Genomic DNA, 21,911 nt, shown 5'->3' with positions numbered 1-21,911 from the left:
CCTGTCTCTGCTGCCCGGTTCCCTAGGCAACCAGGCGGCTAAGCCTGAAAGCAACGCCTCCATGCAGAAAAGCAGCCTCACCACTGGCTTAAGCTGTGTGCCGAGGAGGCGGGACCAGCTGTAATCTGAGAAGCAGCTTGGTAAAAGGGCTGAAGCTGCAGCGAGGCGACTCTCGGTGTATGTAGGCTCCACAGCAGACATGTTTGTGTTTTTCAACATTCAGAAATCAAGATTTATATGTGTCACATGCTCATTCAGAGGGGCGGGGATATGAAGTGACTGTTTTGTGACGGCATGTAGTTTAAAAAGCATTACTAAAGGTGCATAAATACAGTCAAATGTGCATAAACAGATCCATACAGAACACCTATAAATATAAATAAATGCACTAAAGATCCAGAAGCTTAATTCTGCAGTGTAAAGCACTGAAGTGTCAAAGTTTTATGTGCATCATGTCTGCGTGTTTTTAACATGATTCCTTCTTTTTATCAACTGAATCTAACCAGTCTGCTTTGCCTCCAGGCTCATGCTGAGTTTCACAACAAAACAAGTTTCTTCATGCTTACTCCTGCAGGAAACAAACTGAGATATCGTTCCTGATTAAACCTCAGAGTTCTATTCTCACATCTGTGTTTGTGTCTGCTCAGGGGTCAGGAGAGCGCCGGGATAGTTCTGAGTAATGGAGCCAGCCCCCCCACATACACAACCCACAAGGTAACACTCATCATGATGTTCAGTTAAGCTGCTTTCCTTTAAAGCTGCAGCAGGAATAAAAATGAAAAAATGTCATCACTGAACACAAAGTACCAAAGTTAATCTCACTAAAAACACTCTGGGTGAATATTTCAGAGCTCCTATGCAGCATGGGAAAAGATGGAATCTGGTTTTTATAAAAAAAAAAAAAAAAAAAAGTTTCATCCATAAAAAAATAACTGAAAATACAAAAAAAAAGGATAAGATTATGTAAAGCTAAAATTAAAAGAAATAAGGGTTGAAGTATTTAGAGATATGTAAAACAAAGGAGATAAAAATATGTAAATGAAATGAAATAAGAGAAAATAAAGGACTATTCAAGTCCCTTATTCTGTTTTACAACCATTTTATAATTTTGCTATGTTTATCTGTGTTTTTGTATATAGTTTTATGCAGAACTTTTAGCATGTTTGAGGCCGAAGGCAGGCGTGTAATGGCAAGTTAGCTGCCTGAAGGCACCGTTGAATAGGAAGGAGGATTGTCACAACCCTGGTCATGCTCTGGATGTCCTTATAATTACCAGGTGCATGGGAAAATAATCTGTTTAAAAACATAGCAAAGTCTCCACCTTTAGGGTGGGGTAAGGATTGGATTTAGCGAGTTAGCACAGCCTAGGGTACCATACAAGTGGGTAGTAGGGTTGCAAGGAAGCCCCGGCTGTGCTGTAGATGTCCCCCAAAAACCATTGACGGTCTCTGGGCAAGTTACCACGGATGAGAGGGACATGTATCTTCAACTCTATCGTTGTTGTGCACGGCTTACTGAGCCAAAATCATCCCCATTTTAAAAAAGTTGGGATGATGTGTAAAATTAGAATAAAAGGTTTTCAGGCAAATCTTTTCATACAACTGAAAGAAAGCACAAAAATGAGAAATTTAAAGTTCAAACTGACCAACTTTATTGTTTACCACTGACGTTCTTGCTTAATGGTGCAAAGATTCCATGGTCGTATTTGAGCTCCATATTTCTCCAAATATTTTCATTGTGAGACAGATCTGGTCTGCATCCAGGCCAGTCTGGGCCCTGCCCCTTTACTGTGAAGCCATGCTGTTGTAACATGTGCAGAATGTGTCTTTGCATTATCTCACTAAAATACACAGACACGTTCCTGCAAAGATGTGGTCTGGATGGAGGCAGATGTTGCTCCAAAACCTTGCACTCTTAATGCTGCCTTCACAGCTAGTGACCCATGCCAGGGCACCAATACACCCCCTCCATCACAGACAGGGCTGGACTGGCAACCTGACATACCAGGCATTTTCCTGGTAGGCCAACGTACTTTGGGGCCCTCCCCTTCCCCCTCTGCTCCAATGTAAAGAGTGAAACTCAAATGTCTGGAGAAAACAAAACTAAAGTGCAAAAATAATTGACTGGATCTGTAATAAACATCAGATTAGAACAAAAACTGCCCATCAAGATGCACAAAACGTGTAAAGACTCTGCAGTCCATGCAGTAGAAAGTCTGATGCTGCTGCAGCTACATGTGGAGGTGGAGAGGTACAGAGGAGGAGAGGCAGGTGTGTGACAGGTACATCAGAGAGAGCGAAGCAGTGGGTGAGTGAGCTCTGTAAAGTATCATAATAAAGGCTACTAAACACCATTAGACTGAGTCCACTATAAAAAGAAAACTAAAACAGTTGTGGATTAAATCTGCAGCTTAAGAATAAAGGAATGGTTAAATCTCCTCACCATATCATGAAATTACTCTATTATAAATAAAAGTCCTGAATTCAGACTTGGTTGCATACAAGTAGACCTGTGCCGGTATCTTCATTAATACTGACTGCTCTTATTTTTAATAGTAGAATAAAATGTTACTAATTTGCTTTTATTCTATATCAGAGTTACATCAATATGTTAGTCTATTCAGCATATTTCTAATTTCTTATATTTTGTTCATGAGTTTAGAAAAAAGGCTGATATGTTTTTTGAACAGTACAGCAATGAAGTATGAGATTTATGGGAGTAGAAATATAAGGAACCATCAAATATTCATTAAAGCAGAGGAGCTGTTTATGAAGTATTTAACATCAGATTTGTGTTAATCTACATTATTCCAGTAAATTTACTTCATTACATTTCACTAAGCATTTATATTAAATTAAGGCCTTTAATTTAAAAATATAATGAATTCTGTTAGAGATTTTTAGAAATAAGATGTGTTGTATACTCACCTCTGACCACAAGGTAGTCGATCTAAACGGAGTGAAAACTCACCATTAGATGTCCAAAAAACAATAAAGTTGATCTGTTTCATCATTCAGTTTCTGGTCTCTGCTCTATTTGTTTAATTTAGGCTGAAAGGGATTTGCAAATCTCAGTTTTCTTTTTTCACTTGCATTCCCTTAACATCCCAACATTTTTGGAATTGGGGTTTGAACTTTCTTTCCATGTCTAATGCTTTTTATTTCTTACCTTAATGTATTATTATTATCTTTATTATTATTATTATTATTATTATCATTATTATTAGTTTTTTGTTTATTTTGTATTAGAATAAATGAAAAAACCAAATTCTCTCCAGGGATTTCTGGACAATTTTAATTCTGGTTCTGCAACATAACGGGTATGACTCTGTATCAAACAGATAGAATCCAAAAATAGCGAACTTTGACATAAAAGCATTTTTTTGGCATTATAAATGTCTTGTTTTAATTTCAGTGTAAAATAAGGATTAGTAAGTAGCCTAAATTTTAAAAATTTGAGCCATGAAAAATTTATAAGTTTGTAGTAAAGCATCTACCGGTGCATCACTTTATTTCTAAATGTGAGTCTGACAACATCCATGACTAACTCCTTTTGCCTTTCTCATTTTCAGGGGATGGGTTTGGTGAGCACAGCGTTCCCTGCTGAGGCGCTCATGAAGCTGCGTTACGGTAACCTCGGTATTTGTCACACCCGATATTCGACCACCGGGATATCAGAGCTGCAGAACTGCCAGCCTTTCGTGGTCGACACGCTGCACGGGAAGATCGCTGTGGCGCACAATGGAGAGCTGGTGAACGCCTATGCTCTGAGGAAGAAGGTGAAGAAGAGCACAGTGCAGGGAAGGGGGCAGAGTAGGATGTAAAGCTGGGAGTGAATGAATGAAACGGGGTTTTACCTCTTTATACAGTTCTTTCAGAAAGTGTTCAGACCCTCTTCACTTATTTAATTTTCTCATCTTCAGCCTGATGCTAAAACCATTCAAATTCTTTTTTATTCTCACTAATCTACACTCAGTACCCCATCATAACAAAGTGGAAACAAATTTTAGAAATGTTTGCACCTTTATTAAGAATAAAAACCTGGAATATCACATTGAATTAAGTATTCAGACCCATTTCAACAACAGTTTTAGGTTCCTCCATTTCTCTGATCTTTGCTGAGATGTTTCTACTCTTTGGTTGGAGTCTATCTGTAGAAAATTAAACCGATTGGGCATGGTTTAGAAAGGCTCACACCTCTCTATAGAAGGCCTCACAGCTGACAATGTTATCAGAGCAAAAACCAAGCCATGAGGTCAGAGGAGCTGCAGAGCTGCAGAGCTCAGAGAGAGTATTTTTCAAATTCCAATCAGGCTTTCTTGTGTTTTGCATTGAGGAGAGGCTTCTATCTCGCTGCTTTTCCATAAAGCCCAGGAGGGCTGCAGTTCTTCGACATCTTTACACACTTTCTAATTTAATCCTGAATTATCAGTGTTAAATTTTTCGAACACACCTTTAACTCCTCATTCCTAACCCCTTCGATGACCTGAATCAATGATTGCAAACATGCAGGTGATGCGTCACGGTGTCGGCCTCTCCACCGGCTCAGACAGCGAACTCATCACTCAGCTTCTCGCTCTGACTCCGCCCATGGAGGAGCTGGATGCTCCAGACTGGGTCGCCAGGTAAGATCTGTGATTCAATGCAACATAAAGATCGTTTTCTCCCTACATGTTTATATTTCATCTTATTTTGTGCTGTAGAATAAAGAACCTCATGATGGAGACCCCCACCTCGTACTCCCTGCTGGTGATGTATAAAGACGTCATCTACGCAGTCAGAGACCCCTATGGAAACCGTCCTCTCTGCATCGGACAGCTGGTTCCCATCTCCAAACTGCACAGCTCGGGTTTGTTTGACCTTAAAGATCCAAATGTGCTGCTGACAGAGAAAGCGCTGTCATTAAGATGATTATTTGTCCATGTTTTTCAGGATCAGGAGAAGAGGATGCAGAGGGCTGGGTGGTCTCATCAGAGTCCTGCAGCTTCCAGTCCATCGGAGCAAAGTCAGTTATACTGCCAGTCACGGTATCTTTCAACGCTTTTAATGAACGATACTGTTTGATAATCTTTACTGTTTGTTCTCAGGTATTACAGAGAGGTCCTACCTGGAGAGATCGTTCAGATATCCAAACATGGGGTGAAGACTCTGAGCATCGTCCCTCGCCCTGAAGGAGACCTTCCTGCATTCTGCATCTTTGAATATGTTTACTTTGCCCGACCAGACTCCATTTTCGAAGGTTTGGACTTTTATTAAACTGATCTATAGTTTGTTCCACTCCAATCATCAAGGCCCTGAACTATTTTGAAAGCCCATTTTGAAAAAACTAAAAGTTCTGGGGCACTGGTAGCCTAGTGGTAATATCCATGCCAAGTGTTGGGACTGCTGTTCTTGAAGTGGGCGGACCGGGTCTGGCTCTGGTCTGTGGCTACTGTCCTGCATGTCATTCCTCTCTCTCCCTGATTTCTGACTCTACCTACGATAAAGAACCAAAAATAAATCTTAAAAAAGCTAGATTCCTCCTTTATCCTCCTCTGTTCTTGTAATGAAATGTGCTGCATGCTGGTTATTGTGTCTTCTTCCGTGCTGCAGGGCAGATGGTGTACACTGTCCGGCAGCGCTGTGGTCGACAGTTAGCCATCGAGGCTCCGACAGACGCGGACGTGGTCAGCACCGTACCAGAGTCGGCGACTCCAGCTGCTCTTGGTTATGCTCAGCAGGTCAGTCTGTCTGATTTCCAAAAACCTGCCCTTCCTCCTGACGGTCCTTTGTCCTCACATGCTGTCTTCTTCTTCCTCTCACAGTCCGGTCTGCCATATATTGAGGTTCTCTGTAAGAACCGCTACGTTGGGAGAACGTTTATCCAACCCAACACCCGCCTGAGACAGCTGGGAGTCGCCAAGAAGTTTGGAGCATTGACAGACAACTTTGCAGGGAAACGGGTGGTTCTGATTGACGACTCCATTGTCAGAGGAAACACCATTGCCCCCATCATCAAACTACTGAAGGAGGCTGGAGCCACAGAGGTGTGTCAGATCATCAGTTTTTACACTGTAGCTTCATGTTGTCAGTTTTTTATCATGGTCCGGCCCTACTGTTTACCTTTAAACATCCTGTAAATAAGCCTAAAAGAAGCTACTTTAACTTTGACATAAAAAAGACAGCAGCATGTGTTGCATATAAGTTGCTATGACATCTATGGCGTTCTGTTGTCCTAGACATGGGTCTGTATGTGACTGAGTGAGTGACTCTACTTTCAGAGCTGTACAGAGTTGCGCTATGGGCGGGGTTTAATTGTACACAAAGCAGTTTGTAATGCATTCCTCCAGCGCTCGGATGTAGCTTTAGCATAGCATCAGTTTTACTTTAACTGGACCAAGTTTCTCTATGAAATAAAAAATAAGAACACTAAAATCTTGTCATGGTGTTAAAGATGCTTTTGCTCTTCTGCCCACCTGCTTCAGCACGAGTTTGTGAGAGTTATGGGGAAAGGGTTAGTTGTTGTATATAATGGCCGCTAGTAGAGTGATTAGCTTGGACTTAGCCACCGCAGCAGTTTTATCAGAATTGGACAATGTCTCAGTGCAGCATTTTAAGATTTTATAGAAGATCTGGACATACAGTACTGTGCAGAAGTTTTAGGCATGTTTGGGTTGCTGGGCGTATTACCAGGGGTGCAAAGGCCTGGACAAAAAAAATGCTGTCAAGCTTGACTTTGGCTGCTGAGCGACACACGCACATGTCAAATGTGTCGACACTGACTCTGACCGCCCTCCCTCCTCTCTTCAGCCCGGAGTTGTGGAACATCAGGACCTGTGAAGAACCGTTTAGCGCTCTACATGCCTAAAACTTCTGCACAGTACTGTATTTATTTTTTTATGGCACCAGTTTCAAACCAGTACACCTATGAAGTCTTCTGAGAGGTTTGAAGGACGACCACAGCAACGGTGTGGCGTACAAATCAAAACAGACAGACAGGCCATCAGGTATAGTAGTAAGATGAAAAGGTAAAGTATTGATTGCTTTTTATCTTGACAGGTCCATATCAGGGTGGCCTCTCCACCAATCAGGTTCCCGTGCTACATGGGGATCAATATTCCAACCAAGGAGGAGCTCATTGCCAACAAACCTGAGTTCCAGGACATTGCAGGACACATTGGTAAGAAAAAATATCCAAAATAAAAAAAAATAATGGCATTTAAAGAGGAATACTGTATATTTTAGGATCCTACTGACTTGTAGGTACAAAAATATTTGGGCTCTCTCTAGCAGAAAAAACCTTGGAGAGTCCTGCATCATCAAAATCATCATGATTTTGGTGCCTGAATTATTGGTACCAAATATTGATATTGAATCCAGACCACTGAGCTCTGCACACCTCTGTTGGTCACTTTAATTTAATTTTTAACTGAGTCTTCTCAAGATAAACTGCTTTCTATAATGTGTTTTAACTTGTATACCTTGTCTTTAATTCATGGATAAATTTCACATATTTACAGAGAGAAAAGCAGTTTTAAGTTATGACCGTCTCAGATTTGTGCTGCAAGTGCTCCCAGAATTATGGATGCACAGTATTATTGGCACGTCTGTATCTGCAGGTGTAACATTTACACATTTTCTATCGACTGTAAACATTGACCGTATTCATAAATAAGACTGTGGAGTTCTAGGATGGACCAGAAATGTGCATATTTATGTATCATCACCCTATTCAAATAATGGCCTAAGTCATTTTTTGACAAAAATGAGTTTTTGGCCTAAATCATCTCTTGATAATGCTGGCCATCTCTGGTAAAATCGCCTAAATCCTTAGTTGAAAGGATCATGCTCTTTATGCCCTATAGGTCAATGGCCTGTGTCAAGAGGGTGACTTAGGCCATTTTATTTTTTTGCCTAAGTCAACATTTTTGATTCTTTAGGATAAAATGTCTGACTTGGGCAATTTAACAAGCTTTCGTGATGGCGGCTTCTTCAAAAAGCAACAGAATCTATAGTGCAGAAGAAGCTCTAAACATGATTCTTGAATCAGTTTCTACTGGTGAGTGATAAGGTTTTGCCATTATAAAGGCTAAGCTATAATGTTGTCTAAATATCTAAATTTCACAAGTTATAGTTTAATTACAAAGCTAGCTACTTCTAGCTAGCTACCTATTCCTAGCCCACTTCTTTCTGTAACATAGCAAAATATAAGTGAGCACAAGGCAATAATACCCGTCAAAGTTTTAAAATTAAAGAAATGTTTTTGCTTTTTGGTAGGAGAAGTATTTGACTATTCTGACACCTTATCCACTGAAAATGATATCATCCTTGAAATTGAGCCCATCGTTGAAGAGACTGAGATGCATGTATCAAGTCAAACCCTCTTTCAGTTGGAGCAGACAATAGCTTAAACACTCCCACTGACGAGGACACAGATGATAATATCAGAGATCCAGACTATAACCCATCCTCTGATGAGTCATCTGCCCCTGAAAATGAAGACAGCCAAGCCGTGGGGGCAGCAACACCAGAGCAGCATGGTGAGGATGTTGAAGAAAACAATGTGGTCAAAAGAAAACGACAGAAACACCTCAGCCCAGGTACATGGAAGCAAAATGAATCCAAGGGAAAATGTCTCAAAGGAATGCCATACAAGTCCAAAGGTGGCAAAGAAATGACTGCGAAGGCTCTGGGTCCTCCCTGCGATTTGAAGTTCTGTCAAAGAATCAAGACTCGAGGCTACCAAGCCATTACAGAAGAGCAGAGGCAGTGGATATTTGAGAGAGTGTGGTCAATGGAAACATGGGAAGAACGAAAGTTATATGTTACCACTCTGGTCACAAAGGTTGCCATTAAGCAAAAGAAAGTTGCTGAGGGATCAAGGCGCAATTCATCATTTAGCTACCAGCTGAAACTCCAGGATGGAACAAGTCTTAAAGTGTGCAAGGCACTTTTTGCATCTACACTTGGTCTCCCTGAAAGAACCATCACACACTGGCTGAACGAAGACTCTGACAAAGATCCTGACGAAGACCCTGACAAACACGCAGCAGCCCCGTCAACCAAATCTGGACCAAAAAGTGGCAAGCATGCAAAAGTGGAAATCAATGTCACTGATTTTCTTAAGGACTGGTTGAAGGAGCTGCCTACTGTTGATTCACACTACTGCAGAAACATAGCGACCTACAAAGACAAGAAGTTCCTATACCCAGGCACAACCATCGCTCGGCTACACTGGGAATACCAACAGGCAGCCGCTACTGCTGGAATGAGGGCTGTGAGTGAGTACCTCTTCAGAAATGTGTTCCATGACAAAAAATATTCTGTATTCATTCTGAGAAAGGATCAGTGTGATGTTTGTGTGTCATTCAAGCATGGGAATATCAGTAGAGCTAAATATGATGCTCATGTGAACAAGAAAGATGAAGCAAGGCAAGAGAAATCCCGTGACAAGGAGTCTGCAAACAAAGAGAAATCTGTATGGACTTGTGCTGCGGTGTCCAAAAACCCAAGCCAGCTGCCTGTATTACAAAACAAAACTGCAGGTCCACAACTTTACCCTCTTCGATTTGCATTCAAAGGAAGGGCACTGCTACATCTGGGATGAGTCAGAGGGGGACCTCAGCAGCGATGTTTTCGCACACCTTCAGTACCGCCATTTTGAAAGAGTGATCAAAGAAAATCCTGAAATCAAGGAGATAGTAGTATGGAGTGACGGCTGCGGTTATCAGAACCGGCATGTAAGTGTGGCAAACACATATTCTGAGCTCTCCAGAAAACATGGGGTTCTTACAACACAAAAGTACCTTGTCGCTGGGCACACACAAATGGAATGCGACAGCATGCACAGTACCATCGAGCGCAAAATGACAGTGGACATCATCACCCCGAGAGACTACACGATCATCCTCCAGACTGCAAGACTCAAACCAAAACCCTACCAAGTGAAGGTGGTCAAACATGATGAAATCATGACAATGGATCTTACTTCTCAAGTATCAGACCAGGCAAAAAAGCAGGAGACCCAACTGTACATGATTTGCGGGCTCTTCAATTTAGCCCTGATGGCAAGGTCCAGTACAAGCTATCCTTCTCTGAGAACCCTGAGTGGGATGCACTGCCACAGAGGGTACAGGTGCCAAGTGAGCCGATGGCATGGATCAGAGTGTTCCAGCATGCTCTGCCAATCAAAGAGAGGAAGTTCCAGGACCTTCAGTCCATGAAACATGTGATGCCCGTCGAGTGTCATCACTTCTCTGACAATTTGCCACATAGGCAAATCAAGATGACCGAGAATGAAGATTCAAGGGATAAAATAAATAGAACTGGGATAGGTACAAAAACCCAGCAAAGAAGAGCTGGACAAGTGAGGAGAGGGACATGCCTCCTCAGCATTTGATTTACCTGATATTCGTTCAGTTTAGGTTAGAGTTATTTACTTTTTGAGTTTGCTTTATGGAATTAAAGGACAGTTAATAGTCAGGTTTCAAAAAGTTGTCAAAACTGGATGTTGGAAATGGGTTAGGTTCAATAAAAACCCAGCAAAGAAGACCTGTAGAAGTGAGGAAAGGGACTGCCTCCAGACCAATTTGATTTACCTGACATTTGTGTAATTTAACTCAGGGTAATTTCAGTTTTGAGTTTGCACTATCGAATGAAAGGGCAGTTTAAGCCAGGTTTAAAGTTGCCTAAGTCACACTATAGTGTTAGAAAATTGGCCTAAGTCACTTTATTCTTTAATGTTACATAATTGACACACAACGTTCTATGTATGTCAACAGTCATCCACTGTCAAGGCCTTTTTGTTTGAAATGATTAGTAAATATCATATGCTCTGCATTTGGTTAAGTTTTTTGTGTTTTCCCAAAAACTTGAAAATATGACTTAGGCCATTATTTTAATAGGGTGATGGTGCAATGCAGATAAGATCTATAATAGGAGCTAATTTTGTACTGCTTTACACAACAGAGAAATCCAGAAGTGTTAGAGGGCTGCTTCTTCCCAAAACAACTCAAAATAAGCCACAAAGTCAGTAAATCTGCAGTCAGGTTCCCTGTGATGATGTCTATTATGTGTTTACCCTTAAGCAATTGTTTGAGGCCTCTTGCTTCACAGAGCCTGAATATAGTCATTACAGGAGTCTAAAACTATTTTCAATTACTAAGATGTATATTTAGAATGTAAATAAAATAGCAAAAGTGAAAAAATAGCATCGGACTAGATTCTGATCATCCAAGTCCTTAAGGAGGATCTCTGGTCCTAAGAGTGCAGTCTGAGCCCAAACCAAGAGCCTTAAAATGTCTTCATATCAAACTATTAGATAGATTCTGTAGACGTAATGAAACAGTCAGTTGATGGATTACTGTGGTAATATAACATTTAATAAATACAAATGTCTGATTAGTACCAGGAGAATGGATGTCACCAGTAGTGAGCACCTATTTTTTGTTCTGAGTTCACCCTGGCCAAGAGACGTGTTCAAATATGAGGGGGCAAAGAGTTTGAGTTCTGATGTTCTTCTAAGATCTGATGAAGTAAAGTTGGCTATTTGGGGTGGATATTCTTCAGGTTTTTTGCTGGAAAGAGATGCTTTTAAATATTTTGATCACTTGCTATGGCTGATTTTAGCTAAATGGTGATGGGCTGCATGTTTGTCTGGCCCTGGCTGTATTACTGTGAAGATGTATGATGGGTAACTGCACTCAGGCCAGTGAAGAACTGGAGAGGGTGTGATCATGTTCCTGCAGGGCCTGGTGTGAGCACGCCATCAGCCAGTTTGTTCAGTCCCTAGTAAACAAATGAAACTGTCTCGTAGGTGCCGACAGCGTTCAGTATCTGACCGTGGAGGGTCTGGTGTCAGCGGTGCAGCAGGGAATCAGCTCTCTTCAGGAGAAAGACAAGATGATCAGCTCAAGCAACACGTCCAGTAGGAGGGTGGGACACTGCACCGCCTGCCTGACCGGGAAATACCCAGTGGAGCTGGAGTGGTAACCACGGCAACATTCAACTATAGATATCAGCTGATGCATGTGATAAATGTTTTCTGTTGACTGGAAGAGGAGAACTCCGACATTTCATTAAAAACCTGGGAAACTAGATATGTGAAAGACATGAGTACAGGTTTTGTTCAAGGGCTAATATATCCTGCTCACATCCTCAACTGTTGCCTTTAATGACCTCCAGCTGTGTAGGAATCTGTTTATATGTACGTATGATGGACCACTCAGCTCTGATGCTGTTTTTTCTGCTGTAAATGTATTTTTCATGAAGTCCATGGAATAGTTTTCACACTGTAACACTGAGCAAGCCGAGCATTAGTTTACCCTGTCAGAAAATCGGACAAGGCTAGAGACCAAAAAGTAAAGCTGTCGTTATTTTCCTGATCACTTTTCCTTTTTTACTTCTTTTTCTAAGATTAACCATGTTACTCTAATGTTTTGGATCTGACTGTTGCATACTTTGGCTTTGAACATCACATGAATGTTAAAAAATAAACAGAAGAACTGCAATAAGAACAAAGAGTTCTAGTCTTTTTTTTTTTTTTAAATGCATTTAATACTTGGCATTTATTTTTATTAAAATAGGTATTTACAGAAACATGAAGCTGTATTTAGCTTTGAAAACAAACAGTAAATGATGTGAGTGAACATACAAAATTTTAAAACAATGGCAGAAAGCAAACGGATCATTAAAAAACAGGGAACAGTGAGCTTCCTGAGCGCACTCTGCTCTCGCTGAAACAACAGCATCAGCCACATGAGACAGTTTTCCAGCTTTGCTGAGACAGCCTCCATTCTTTCTCACCACCACTCTCTGCAGACAAGACAAGACGGGCATTAAACCATAGAATGCAGAAATATGGACATATGGTTCATGACATCAGCAACTGGTTTCAGAAGAATAGTAAATTAAAGCCCAATAACTGATCAGAAATGTTTTCTCCACCTTATTTTTGATCAGTTTAGAAACAAAGAGGTATTAATGTCACTGCACAGAGATAAACATGTAACACTCGGCTTTATACAGAAAATCTGACATTAAATGTCAGACATTTTTAGACCTGCCTCGTGCATTTAAAGACTATCGTAGCTACAACTGAGGCTGAGCAGTTAGTAGAAATTTGGATTACATTGCAATATGTGGCCTCCTGCAATTTTCAAATCAGAGGGTGCAATAAAGTGAATAATTTCTTAATTTAATGCTTAAATTAACAATCTTTAGATTCATTGTTTTTAGTCACATTTTAGTGATTTTTAACCTTTATAGTAGAGCTGTAACCTGGCACACCTGATGGATGTGTTTCAGTCATCCATCTGGTAAACCACTCATAGACGGCGTTTGGGAAAGGGCAGAGCCTTTGAAAAAAAAACTCAGAGGGTGACGGGATGAACGTTACGTCTGTCACATCTAAACTAAACTCCACAGAGAACTGCATGTTGTGAATCAAGGTGACTATAGACATGTCAGTACTCGACTTTTGTCGTTTTTGAAAAGAAAACTCACTGCTCTTCTTAGTTCTTCGTTTAACAAAGAAATGTTGTCAAGTTCTGATAAAACTGGTGCTTTAGCAGCATCCATGCTAATCTCTTCTGCCATAACAGCACCAGCCTCTTGTTGCTGCTTGCTTACATCACGACTCCGCCGTGTCTTAAAGTACTGCCCCTCGTCGCTGACTGGTCCTATCACTGTCACCAGGCCCAAACGGTTCAGATGGGAGCTTTGCAAGATGGATTTGCCAGTGAGAAACGCGGAAATGGGCGTATCCATCTGCTTTTCAAGGTTAGTAGAGCTGGGCAATAAAAAAAAAAAATCTATAACATTTAGAGCCTCTAACCGACAAAAACCTGACCTGTCAGTTATTTAAATTTTTTTCCATTGTAATATCTCTACTCATGCACCAGACCCTTCAAAAATGGACTACTAGCTGTGTAGTCGCGGGATAGGCAGCTAAGTGTCACAAAGTATGTAACCTGCTGGAAACCCAAAAGTACTAGTCATGTGACATCATCCCATCCAGTCTGCCAAAACTCAACCAACTCTGCAATGTGAACACGAGAGATTTCTCTTCTACTTTTTATACGATCGCTGCTGAATCTGCTCCAGGAACTCCACGGTGCCAGATCCACCCAGTCTATTCCATGGTCACACGTATTTCAAACACAAGAACATCAGTTTCATTGTGTGCTTTGATTTCAGTTGTTTAAATAAATACCCATTAATTATGCTCCATTTTGTTATTTGTTTTAAATTCTACTAATTAGTACAGAACAGAGGCAGAGGTTGGGGGTTGAATAATCATTCATCAATTGTGATCGAGTTGAAAAGTTCAAATAATCGTGATTTTGATTAATCGTCCAGCACTACTTCATAGTTTTAGTCTAGTTTTGCTTTCATCAAAACGTCACTTCTAGTTGAGACGGTTATTTTCTTTGTAATAATCTAATGAGCTAAAATGTAAAATTAACAAATGCAAACACTCATTTAATTCACTGTCAATACTTTGATTTTAAATACACAAAATACAGATCTACTTTATGTGCACAGTGGAAAAATAACAGACTTTTTCATGTCCAACAGCCCAGCACCAACATTTAAGTCTTCGTGAGAACTAAACTTAATTTTCATCAGAGTAAATCTATCTTTAGCTATTCTTGGTCTTCCTCTGAGAATTAAGGGAGTCAGTAGTCATAGTCAGTCTAATTAACACTGGAGTAATGTTTCTTTAACCTGAAATATGCGATTGGCAAAGATTTTGCAAATTTTTCATGGGCGCAACCCACATACTCAGCTCTGCTGCTCGTCCCACAAATGCATGTTCCTTACAAATGTGGCCACATTTAAAAGGGAAATAAACAGGCTTTCTAACTGTATAAAATTTATTGCCAAGAAGCATTGTTACAACAAAGAAATAATCTACCAAACACAAATTTCCTTACCTTTTGTGCTAAGTTTATTTGAATAATCATTGTTGTGTATTTTCCTCCACTAGTTTTGTTTAGCTTTTTAGGCTTCATCATTGGAATTGGAATTCTCTGTACCAAAAGAACCCTTTATAATTGTGAAAATAAATTCTTCATACTGACCTGGGGGAGACACTGGCAGCACGTCTTTCAAATGAACTTCCTGCAGAATCAAGCAGAATAATGAAGGACAACTTTCTTTAAAAACCTTGAACACGACAAACTTGCAAATAATAATTTATGGCGTTAAAGAGAAGTCTCACCATGTCCTGAGAACTCAGCGACAGCTCTGTGGTGGCTCTGAATCATCCAGACATCCTGGTGATGCCCCACTGACTGCTGCTGGCTTCTGAACCTCTGCAACACACTGTGTTTACCGGGGCTGTAGGAGGAGTCATGACCCAGTCCATGTTTACCTGGGCTGTAGGAGGAGTCATGACCCAGCCTGTGTTTACCTGGGCTGTAGGAGGAGTCATGACCCAGTCCATGTTTACCTGGGCTGTAGGAGGAGTCATGACCCAGCCTGTGTTTACCGGGGCTGTAGGAGGAGTCATGACCCAGTCCATGTTTACCTGGGCTGTAGGAGGAGTCATGACCCAGTCCATGTTTACCTGGGCTGTAGGAGGAGTCATGACCCAGCCTGTGTTTACCTGGGCTGTAGGAGGAGTCATGACCCAGTCCATGTTTGCCTGGGCTGTAGGAGGAGTCATGACCCAGTCCATGTTTACCTGGGCTGTAGGAGGAGTCATGACCCAGTCCGTGTTTACCTGGGCTGTAGGAGTCATGAGCCTGCTCTGATTCCAGTGGTGTGAGACGGCGCCTCAGCATCTCTGACCTGTAGCGCTTGGATCCAGGAGAAGAAGAGCAGTACGCATCCCTGATGCGTTTGGACTGTGGGAAACAATCCAAGCTCAACTCCCTGTGGCGTTTCCTCAGGACAGAACGATGCGGCGACAAGGCGAGGGCAGCCAGAGCTGAGGAGGAGTGACTCCTGGTTGCTTCAGAGCTCCGAGCACAGAAACGACATGGCGGCCCTTTCAAGAAAGAGGATTTGTTCTGACAGACAAACTTATGGTACAGTTTTATAAAATCCTCATCCAGCTTCTTTGGGGAGTGGGAGATTTGAGAGAAAGGTAGGGAGGAGTCGAGGGAAAGATGACGTCGCAGCCTGTGGCAAGATTCTGCTGCTGATGCTGAGCGTGGCGAAGGTTGGAGGGAATTGTCACGATCCTGAGCGCTGTACATCCTCATGGGCAGAGTTGCTTTTTGTTTAGGAGCTGACAGAGATGTGAACCCCGGTCTGGATCTCATTGGTTCCCTGGAGAAACTTTCTATATAAAAAGCTCTTGGGCTCTGAGAGAAGGTGTTTGGTGATCTACAGTTGCTCACAATGTGTGGTTTTAATGGGCTCCGCCTCACCGGAGAGCCATAGATGTCTTGTCTCTCTTTAGCAGCTGTGCTTTGTGATGTATACTCATGATATCCATCTATCTGCGGAGAAAGAGCAGCATTCAAGAGCCTTTTTGACCTAAGCGACAGATCCAAGGATGCTTTTGGAGCTAGATAGGAAGGTTTTGGAGGACTAATGGGGTACACAGAAGGCTGTTCTTCTTGCTGGGGCTCATCAGGAGACACTGTGAATGTCTGATTCAGTGAGGTCTCTTTTGGGTTAAAGGTTTCAGGAGGACCAGAGAGGTCAATGACTAAGATGGGTGGGCACTTCTCCCTCATTAGTGCGCTCCTCTCCCTCCCTGGTGACTGCGCCTGCCATTCAGGTTTGGTTGTTAACGTCTGTATAGACAACTGAGGTGAAGGTTTAGCTTCCATGAAGTGGCTCTTCACCGGTCGATCACGGTTCTTCTCGCTGCTCGTCTCTGTGTTCTTCTTCTTGTGTTTCTGAGTGAAAGTGAAGGAGTTGTTGAGACTGAAACTTCTGTTGGGCTGCTGTCTCCAGCGGCGGTACCTCCTCAGCACCGAGTCAGCAGCCTCAGAGACGTGCTGTCGGTGCCAGGCTCGCTCAATCCGGCTGATCATGCTCGGGTACAGCTCCATCAGGCTGTCATGCTTCCTCAGAGTCATCTCCAGCTCCTCGTCCTGATCCTCCGGCTGCTGCTCCACCTCCAATGAGCTCTCAGTCAGTCGAGTCACGTCACTTTTAGACAACTCTGCTGCAGAGATCTCAGATGCAGAGACCTCTGCTGCAGAGACTTCATCTGAAATAAGGCAGAAAGGAAATATCACAACATTAAATTCAAGAACTGTTATGCTGTGTTTAAAGTTGATCTTTTTCATTGTTGCTCTCACCATTGTCTTCCACAGATAAATGTGAAGTGGCCACACTGGCAACTCCAGAAGCGCAGAGCTCATCAGATCTACCACATGGCTGTGTTAAGTCTAACTGTTGATACAAACCAGAATTAAGATCAGGATGGAACAGTTTATGTTTTTATAATTGTTGACGATAAGATCCTTTTCAACGCTAGTTTTAAAATGATTCAATCTGTTTTTAATGAGTGAGCAAAGAAATCTACCAGAGGTTTAAAAGGCTAACATTTATTTTATAAGGTGGGGGCACAGCAGAGAAATAAATCTCTCTTAAAAACAGGGCTGACAGCCTCAGGTCAGTTGGTGGATGAACTCTCATTTGAGGAAGTGAGAGAGAGGAGCATGCAGTGGTGGGCAATCCAGGAAGAGATAGTAGACAGAAAAAGCACCAACACAAAGCAGTAAGATGTAATTTCCTGATTCTTTGACAGCAGTTATGCTGTAAAAAAAAACGTGGAAACACGCTGAGAGCACAAGCGTGCTGGAAGAACACATTTGCCCCCACCTTTGGAGGTTGAAAATAGTTTGGTGTTGTTGATACAAAACCAGAACTCTTACCTGAGAGTCTCTAGTAGTTTCATGTGCTGTTGTGGAGGAAATATGAAAATTATCAGATAAACTAATCAACTATTCCTTAACTTTACATTTGAAAGGTTTGAGTTTTTTCTTACCTCTCCCTGACTCTGCTCTCAGCTCGTCCAGGGTCTGAGGAGAGGAAAAGTATTTGTATTGTAAAAGTATTACTACAGTATAGTATGAGTTCATTAAGGGTTTATGGGTTACTGAAAAAGGTTTTTTTCCCCCCAATACTTTTGTGTAGAGGAAAAATATGTTGTGGTATTTTGTGTGTGTTTTTTTTATACCTATAGCTTTAAAACACTGGCTTAGTTGTTGGATCCATTTTACAGAAATCCATCTGTCAGTTATAATTACTGAATAAGGACCTGAAGTCTAGAGTGCTTCTCTACAGGACATAATGTTGCTACGTTACAAAAAATGGGTCCTGCTTCCCTTGGGAAATCTGTATGGTTGTTTTAAAATAACTCTGTGTGCTTCATATTGAAGTATTTGTAGGAGACATCACACAGAAAACATACAGACAATGGAAAGGAATCGTGTCCTGATACAGGCAGCAGCGAACCTGACACGCCAGATGGATGTGTTTCACACATCCATCTGGGAAAGCTTCAATAGGAAATGTTTGAGAAAAGGCAGAGACTTTGAAAAATCCTCGGGGTATGAATGGGTGAACGTTCTGTCCGTCACATCTCTACGGGCCAATCAGAGCAACAAAACACGTCATGTAGCTGCTAGCAAGCTGCACGTGCGCAGCTACTGAGGAATAACGTGAAACATGGTGACTATAGATATGTAAGCACTCAACTTTTGTCGTTTTTGACAAGAAAACAACTCGCTGCTGTTCTTTGTTCTTCTTTTAACCAAGAAACGTCCTCAAGTTCTGACAAAACTGGCGCTTTAGCAGCATCCACGCTAATCTCTTCTGCCATGACTGCACCAGCTCTTGCTGCTGCTATTTTATGTCACGACTCTGCTGCACCTGAAAGTGCTGCCCCTAGTAGCTGATTGGTCCTGTTACTGTCTAACCAGGCCCAGACGGTTCAGATGGGAGCTTTGCAAGATGGATTTGCCAGTTTAAAACAAAGACCCGGTCGTATCCATCTGCTTTGCAAGGTTAGGCAGCAGCTGCAGACCTGAAAACTACCAAGACAAAGAAAGACAAGCCCGATCGGTTTCTCTTCTGCTATTGTCTGAGGTCCCACCCCCTTCTTGGTTTTGATTGGCAAGTAAGGGAGAAGCAACACTGAAGAGCACAGCGCTGTTCCAAAAGTTGAACGATTTTCACCCGAGAGCACTTTGAACACGGCGACAAAAACAGCTGATGCTGAAGGCGCTTTCTCCACCCAGGGCACTGAGCTCTCAGAACGCTGGTCTACACTGATTTTGAATTTTTTAGTGGACACAGGCCCTATAAAACATATGCTCATTAGTCCATTCTTGATTAAAGCTGATGTTTACCATGTCAGCTTTCCAGTTCAGGCATTCTTGAGAGTTCAATTATTCCTTCTAGAGAACCACAACAATAGACCGGTTTCCTGCCCATTGTTCCCACCAATCACAAAACAGCATTTTAGCATCAAACCCAGTTGCGGACAACATGCCAGCCCCAGAAATATGTGGCCAAAATACCCCCCCCCCCCCATGGCAGCTGCAGTTTAGGCAATTTGGACAGATCTCACTGCCAAAGGCATCAAAATATTTTTCAAATTTTTGTTTTTTTTTTATGAAGTCTGGCACCTTCAGCATCTTTCAAGAAAAAAGCTGGCCCTTGTACAAATGTAGTTGATGACCCCTGCCTTAGAGGGTGCTGAGGCCATTCTGTCTCTTTTTTGTTTTCTTTTTTAATTATTATTATGCTGACAGTATCAATGCTAACAACATAAATTTTGGAGGGTCCAATTTTTTTACAACTGAATTTTGACATTTTAATATCAGAACCCTTAAAGGTCAATAATTAGCTCTGTAGACCTTCTGTATACCCTCAGGCTGTTGGTGAAGAAAAATGTCCCATAAAACACATTAAAAGTACATTTTTTTTTTATCCTCCAGCCATTGTGGTGAAAAAACATGCATTGTATGAGATTAGGCTTTCATTCTGGAGTCACTGTTTCAAATGTGCAGTTTCTCCTGTTCATCACCAAATGTCCGCTGTCTTTCTATATTTGGCACGGAGGAATTCCTGGTTTCCTAAAGGAGCTCTTCAGTAACAAATTAATAAAATCTCAAAAAAAAAAAAAGTGCATAAAAATCAAAGCTGTTGCTCATTATTAACATGATCATCATAATCCCCTTCAGGAAATATTGTTTGCATGTAGTATATAGAATAGGTTATATAGGTATATAGGTTTTTTTTTTTTTTTTTTACAAATGTCAGGACTTTTGGCACTTAAGCTGGCACTGAAACGCTTACATTTCTAAATATAAATCAATAATTGATATTCATGATCAGGTCTGACTTTGGCTAGAAAATGCATGTAAAAAAGTGGATTTTATTTAAAATGTGTGCTATTTTATTACCTTTTATACACAACGTCTGTTTTTTGCCACTTACACCGTGAGTGTAAAAATTAATTTAAATCTTAGAATTAAAATAAATAAATAAAATATCCAAAAGACAATGCGTTTAAATAAAAGTTGTGTTGAACATAATCAGAGCTGTGATAATCCCCTTCAAGGAAATTCAAACAGCATGAAGTTTAAGAAAAATATTTAATTTTTTGTTATTTTCACATTGGAAACATCAGGGGTTTGCATTGAAACCAGCACTGAAAGGGTTAAACCTCTGAAAATTAATCAACAACTGGTAATGATCAGGTCTGATCTTGATTATAAACATTATGCAAAAAATATGGATTTTTAAAATGTGTAGTACTTTAAAATTATTATTATGTATGCTGTTATTTTTGGTGAGGAACATCCTGAGTGCAACAGTGTATTTTTTATCTGAGTGTTGATTGTACAAATATTTACAATTTTGTCAGTGCGCACAAGTCTCTTTGCTATTTTCTTAAATAAAAACATGAAATTTGCCGATATTGGCTGCCTTGGACTAGTGCAGTTGTTGCCTTTGCATAGAAGCAGGCATTAAATTGTTTGATTTTACCCTTATGGCATTGAAGGTACAAATCTTGGTTTTGTGTATTTCTGTGCCATAAGGCAACAGATGATGTCCAAAGTAATGCAGTAATACCTTTGAGTCCAACTCGTTCAGCACTGCTTGGGCACGCCGCATGTAGTTATCAAGAGCTTCATTGAGCAGTCATAGAAAACAGAGAAGGAGCATGATAGGATCAACATGTTAACAACCTGAAAACACTGAATGGAGAGAAATCACAGACTGTCAGCAAAACGCAGAAAGGGTATCCACATTTTCTCAGGGTAAAGTCAGTGAAAAACAAAGATTGCATCAAAAGCATAGAAAGCGATAAAAATACGTTTAAAAATCAAAGATCGTCTATTATTATTACGTCAAATGAATTAAAAATTGACCAAGAAAATAGTTATTTAATCGTGTTTTTAATTTTTTGATCCTCATTTTTTCCGGAGCAAAAGAGACTAGCTACTAAATCAAATACATTCTCCTGTTTGTACACTGAACTGGGACGTCAGATTCCTATTTGTAGTCCTTAGGTACATTGTGTTGAACTTCCCTGTGAAACCTATAAACATCTTCGCAGTTGTCTTACTTTTGGGTTTTACTGTTTCCAGGTCCACCACAAGGTCTTCGTCACAGTACTGGAGCTTTGAATACTGTTAAAAACAAATAGAGAAGTCAGCAAACGCATGTTTCCGACGTTAACTTTGAGCTCGACGGTTAGCTTCACGCTAACGGTAACATCAGCTTCAATTACATACCTTTTCTATGATTCGATCCAGGGATTTTTTGTAGTTGAATTCATTTTCGGACAGCTTTTTCAAAAACTGGTCATCCATGCTCACAAAGAAGTATTTTTCTGTATGCTGCTCGGCAATAACAAACCTGTAATTTAGCAGGCTAAAATAAAAGGCGCTACTGAGTTCAAATTTCAATGGAACACGACGGAGGCAGATGATTGGACTGGGTACGTCG

The 21,911-nt window shown here is 41.0% G+C and overlaps 1 protein-coding gene across 1 annotated transcript; it reads right to left on the bottom strand.

Moving 5' to 3' along the window:
- Window positions 1–12,552: 12,552 nt before the first annotated feature.
- si:dkeyp-117h8.4 (uncharacterized protein LOC572032 homolog) lies at window positions 12,553–21,890 on the bottom strand. The gene is made up of 9 exons (XM_041790722.1): window positions 21,698–21,890; window positions 21,529–21,592; window positions 21,033–21,088; window positions 17,935–17,968; window positions 17,822–17,847; window positions 17,243–17,336; window positions 15,202–17,151; window positions 15,062–15,101; window positions 12,553–12,791 (listed from the first exon to the last, which is right to left on the bottom strand). The coding sequence occupies exons 1-9, from the start codon at window positions 21,773–21,775 to the stop codon at window positions 12,779–12,781; spliced, it is 2,355 nt and encodes a 784-aa protein (XP_041646656.1). The 5' UTR covers window positions 21,776–21,890; the 3' UTR covers window positions 12,553–12,778.
- Between the last annotated feature and the right edge of the window lie 21 nt (window positions 21,891–21,911).

The sequence above is a fragment of the Cheilinus undulatus genome, linkage group 7 (assembly GCF_018320785.1).
Source record: "Cheilinus undulatus linkage group 7, ASM1832078v1, whole genome shotgun sequence".
Lineage (NCBI taxonomy): Eukaryota > Metazoa > Chordata > Actinopteri > Labriformes > Labridae > Cheilinus > Cheilinus undulatus.
Note: the sequence above shows the minus strand (reverse complement) of the source record. Positions and strands in the feature narration are given on the sequence as shown.

What these genes read in the sequence shown, in the direction of transcription:
- si:dkeyp-117h8.4 (XM_041790722.1), bottom strand. Translation starts at nt 21,775, where the DNA reads ATGGATGACCAGTTTTTGAAAAAGCTGTCCGAAAATGAATTCAACTAC. An exon ending in TGGATCGAATCATAGAAAAG is followed by an intron (nt 21,593 to 21,697) that starts GTATGTAATTGA and finishes TGTTTTTAACAG; the next exon opens with TATTCAAAGCTCCAGTACTG. An exon ending in GAGAGCAGAGTCAGGGAGAG is followed by an intron (nt 17,848 to 17,934) that starts GTAAGAAAAAAC and finishes CCTCCACAACAG; the next exon opens with CACATGAAACTACTAGAGAC.